The 1,465-nt window shown below is 39.8% G+C and overlaps 1 protein-coding gene across 1 annotated transcript; it reads left to right on the top strand.

Moving 5' to 3' along the window:
- The first annotated feature begins 817 nt into the window (after positions 1-817).
- Positions 818-1,465, top strand: LOC111416214 (uncharacterized). Its single transcript, XM_023048180.2, has one exon. It carries the CDS (start codon positions 818-820, stop codon positions 1,463-1,465), a length of 648 nt encoding a protein of 215 aa, XP_022903948.2.

Here is a 1,465-nt window from a genome sequence, read left to right as displayed (position 1 = left end):
ATATGGCCCTTACAAAAATATGGCCCATTCGTACTAATTTTTTTCTTGAGCGCCATCTGTTGACAAGTGACTGCCTGATAGGTTCTATTAGGTTTGTAGTGCCTATTGACAACCAGTATAGCCAACCTTGGCGATTGGTGACCTTGCTACACTTTAATTTACAGAAAGCACATGTGTTCTTATTACTTTTGACTGTGTTTGAGATCGTGTAACTTTTGGTAAAGCGGCTAATCAGGTAAGAAAACGTCATTGCTATAATTTGTAGCCCCTTAACTTCTGATTTTTGCCTCAGTAAAAGTTTTTGTTTATTTTGTTCACAAATTATAACCCGAAATGTCGGTGAAGTGCTTGTCGGAAATATGACCCACAACAAAACGGTAATGGGCCATATTACCCACCGTATTCGAATATGAAATTTACGAGTTTTTATTATTTTTTTACAGCCTGGGAAAAGTGTGCAAAGAGTACAGAAGCACTAGAATTGATTAGAAAAGGCCATAATCCACGATACGTTGAAAAACATTGTGGTATTCCACGCACCACCTTGAGAAATCACATCAAAACTGGGGATGCAAAAAGGAAGCTTGGACGAAGACCTTTATTAAATGAGGAACAGGAAGAAGACTTAGAATCAAGAATAATAAGGATGTCTCGAGTGGGACTCCCATTAACTCCAAGAACAGTTCGTAGAAGCGTTTTCCGATTTTGTCATGAAGCAAATATCGGCCACAAAGTCAACAATGAGAAGGAACTTGCTGGATTTACTTAGTCGTTTCTAGAGAGGCACCCAAACATCGCCAAGAGGAAGCCGCAGATGATGAGCATCGCTAGAGCTCAAAAACTGAACCCAACCATCGTACAGGATCAGTTTTCCAAATTAGATACCGTTTTACGCGAATTAAAACTAAAACATTCGCCTCAATTTATTTACAACCTAGATGAAAAGGGATGCAGATTAACTTTGCACCATGCTCACAAGATTTTAGCAGAAAAGGGAGAAGGCCGAATTCATTTACTAGCCAATGAATATGGTGAAAACGTGACAGTGGTAGCTTGTGTCTACGCACTGGGACAAGCGGTACCACCAATGATTATTTTCAAAGGTTTAAGAAAAAAGGATACCTACTCAGACAACTTTCCCCCTGGTTCCACTGTTCAAATATCTGCAAAAGGGAGCATGACTAGGGAGTTATTTATTGTTGGGCTACAACATTTTGCAAAATTCAAGCCAGCAGGAAGAGTTCTTTTAGTCATTGATGGTACTTCTTGTCACCTAGATATCTCCATTGTTGAAGAAGCGGAAAAGTTGGATGTGTCCTTGTACTGCTTACCATCAAATACAACCCACGAATTGCAACCACTAGACAGGGCTGTTTTCCGATCCTTTGAACATTATTGGGACAATGAACTGCTGAATTACTGGGAAGCAACAAATGTTCCTTGCCTGACCTCTAAAGAAGGATAG

Source organism: Onthophagus taurus, chromosome 5 (assembly GCF_036711975.1).
Source record: "Onthophagus taurus isolate NC chromosome 5, IU_Otau_3.0, whole genome shotgun sequence".
Classification (NCBI taxonomy): Eukaryota; Metazoa; Arthropoda; class Insecta; order Coleoptera; family Scarabaeidae; genus Onthophagus; species Onthophagus taurus.
This window is presented reverse-complemented; position numbering and strand designations above follow the sequence as displayed.

Bases quoted from the DNA above. Each gene is read 5' to 3' on its own strand.
- LOC111416214 (XM_023048180.2), top strand. From the start codon at position 818: ATGAGCATCGCTAGAGCTCAAAAACTGAACCCAACCATCGTACAGGAT.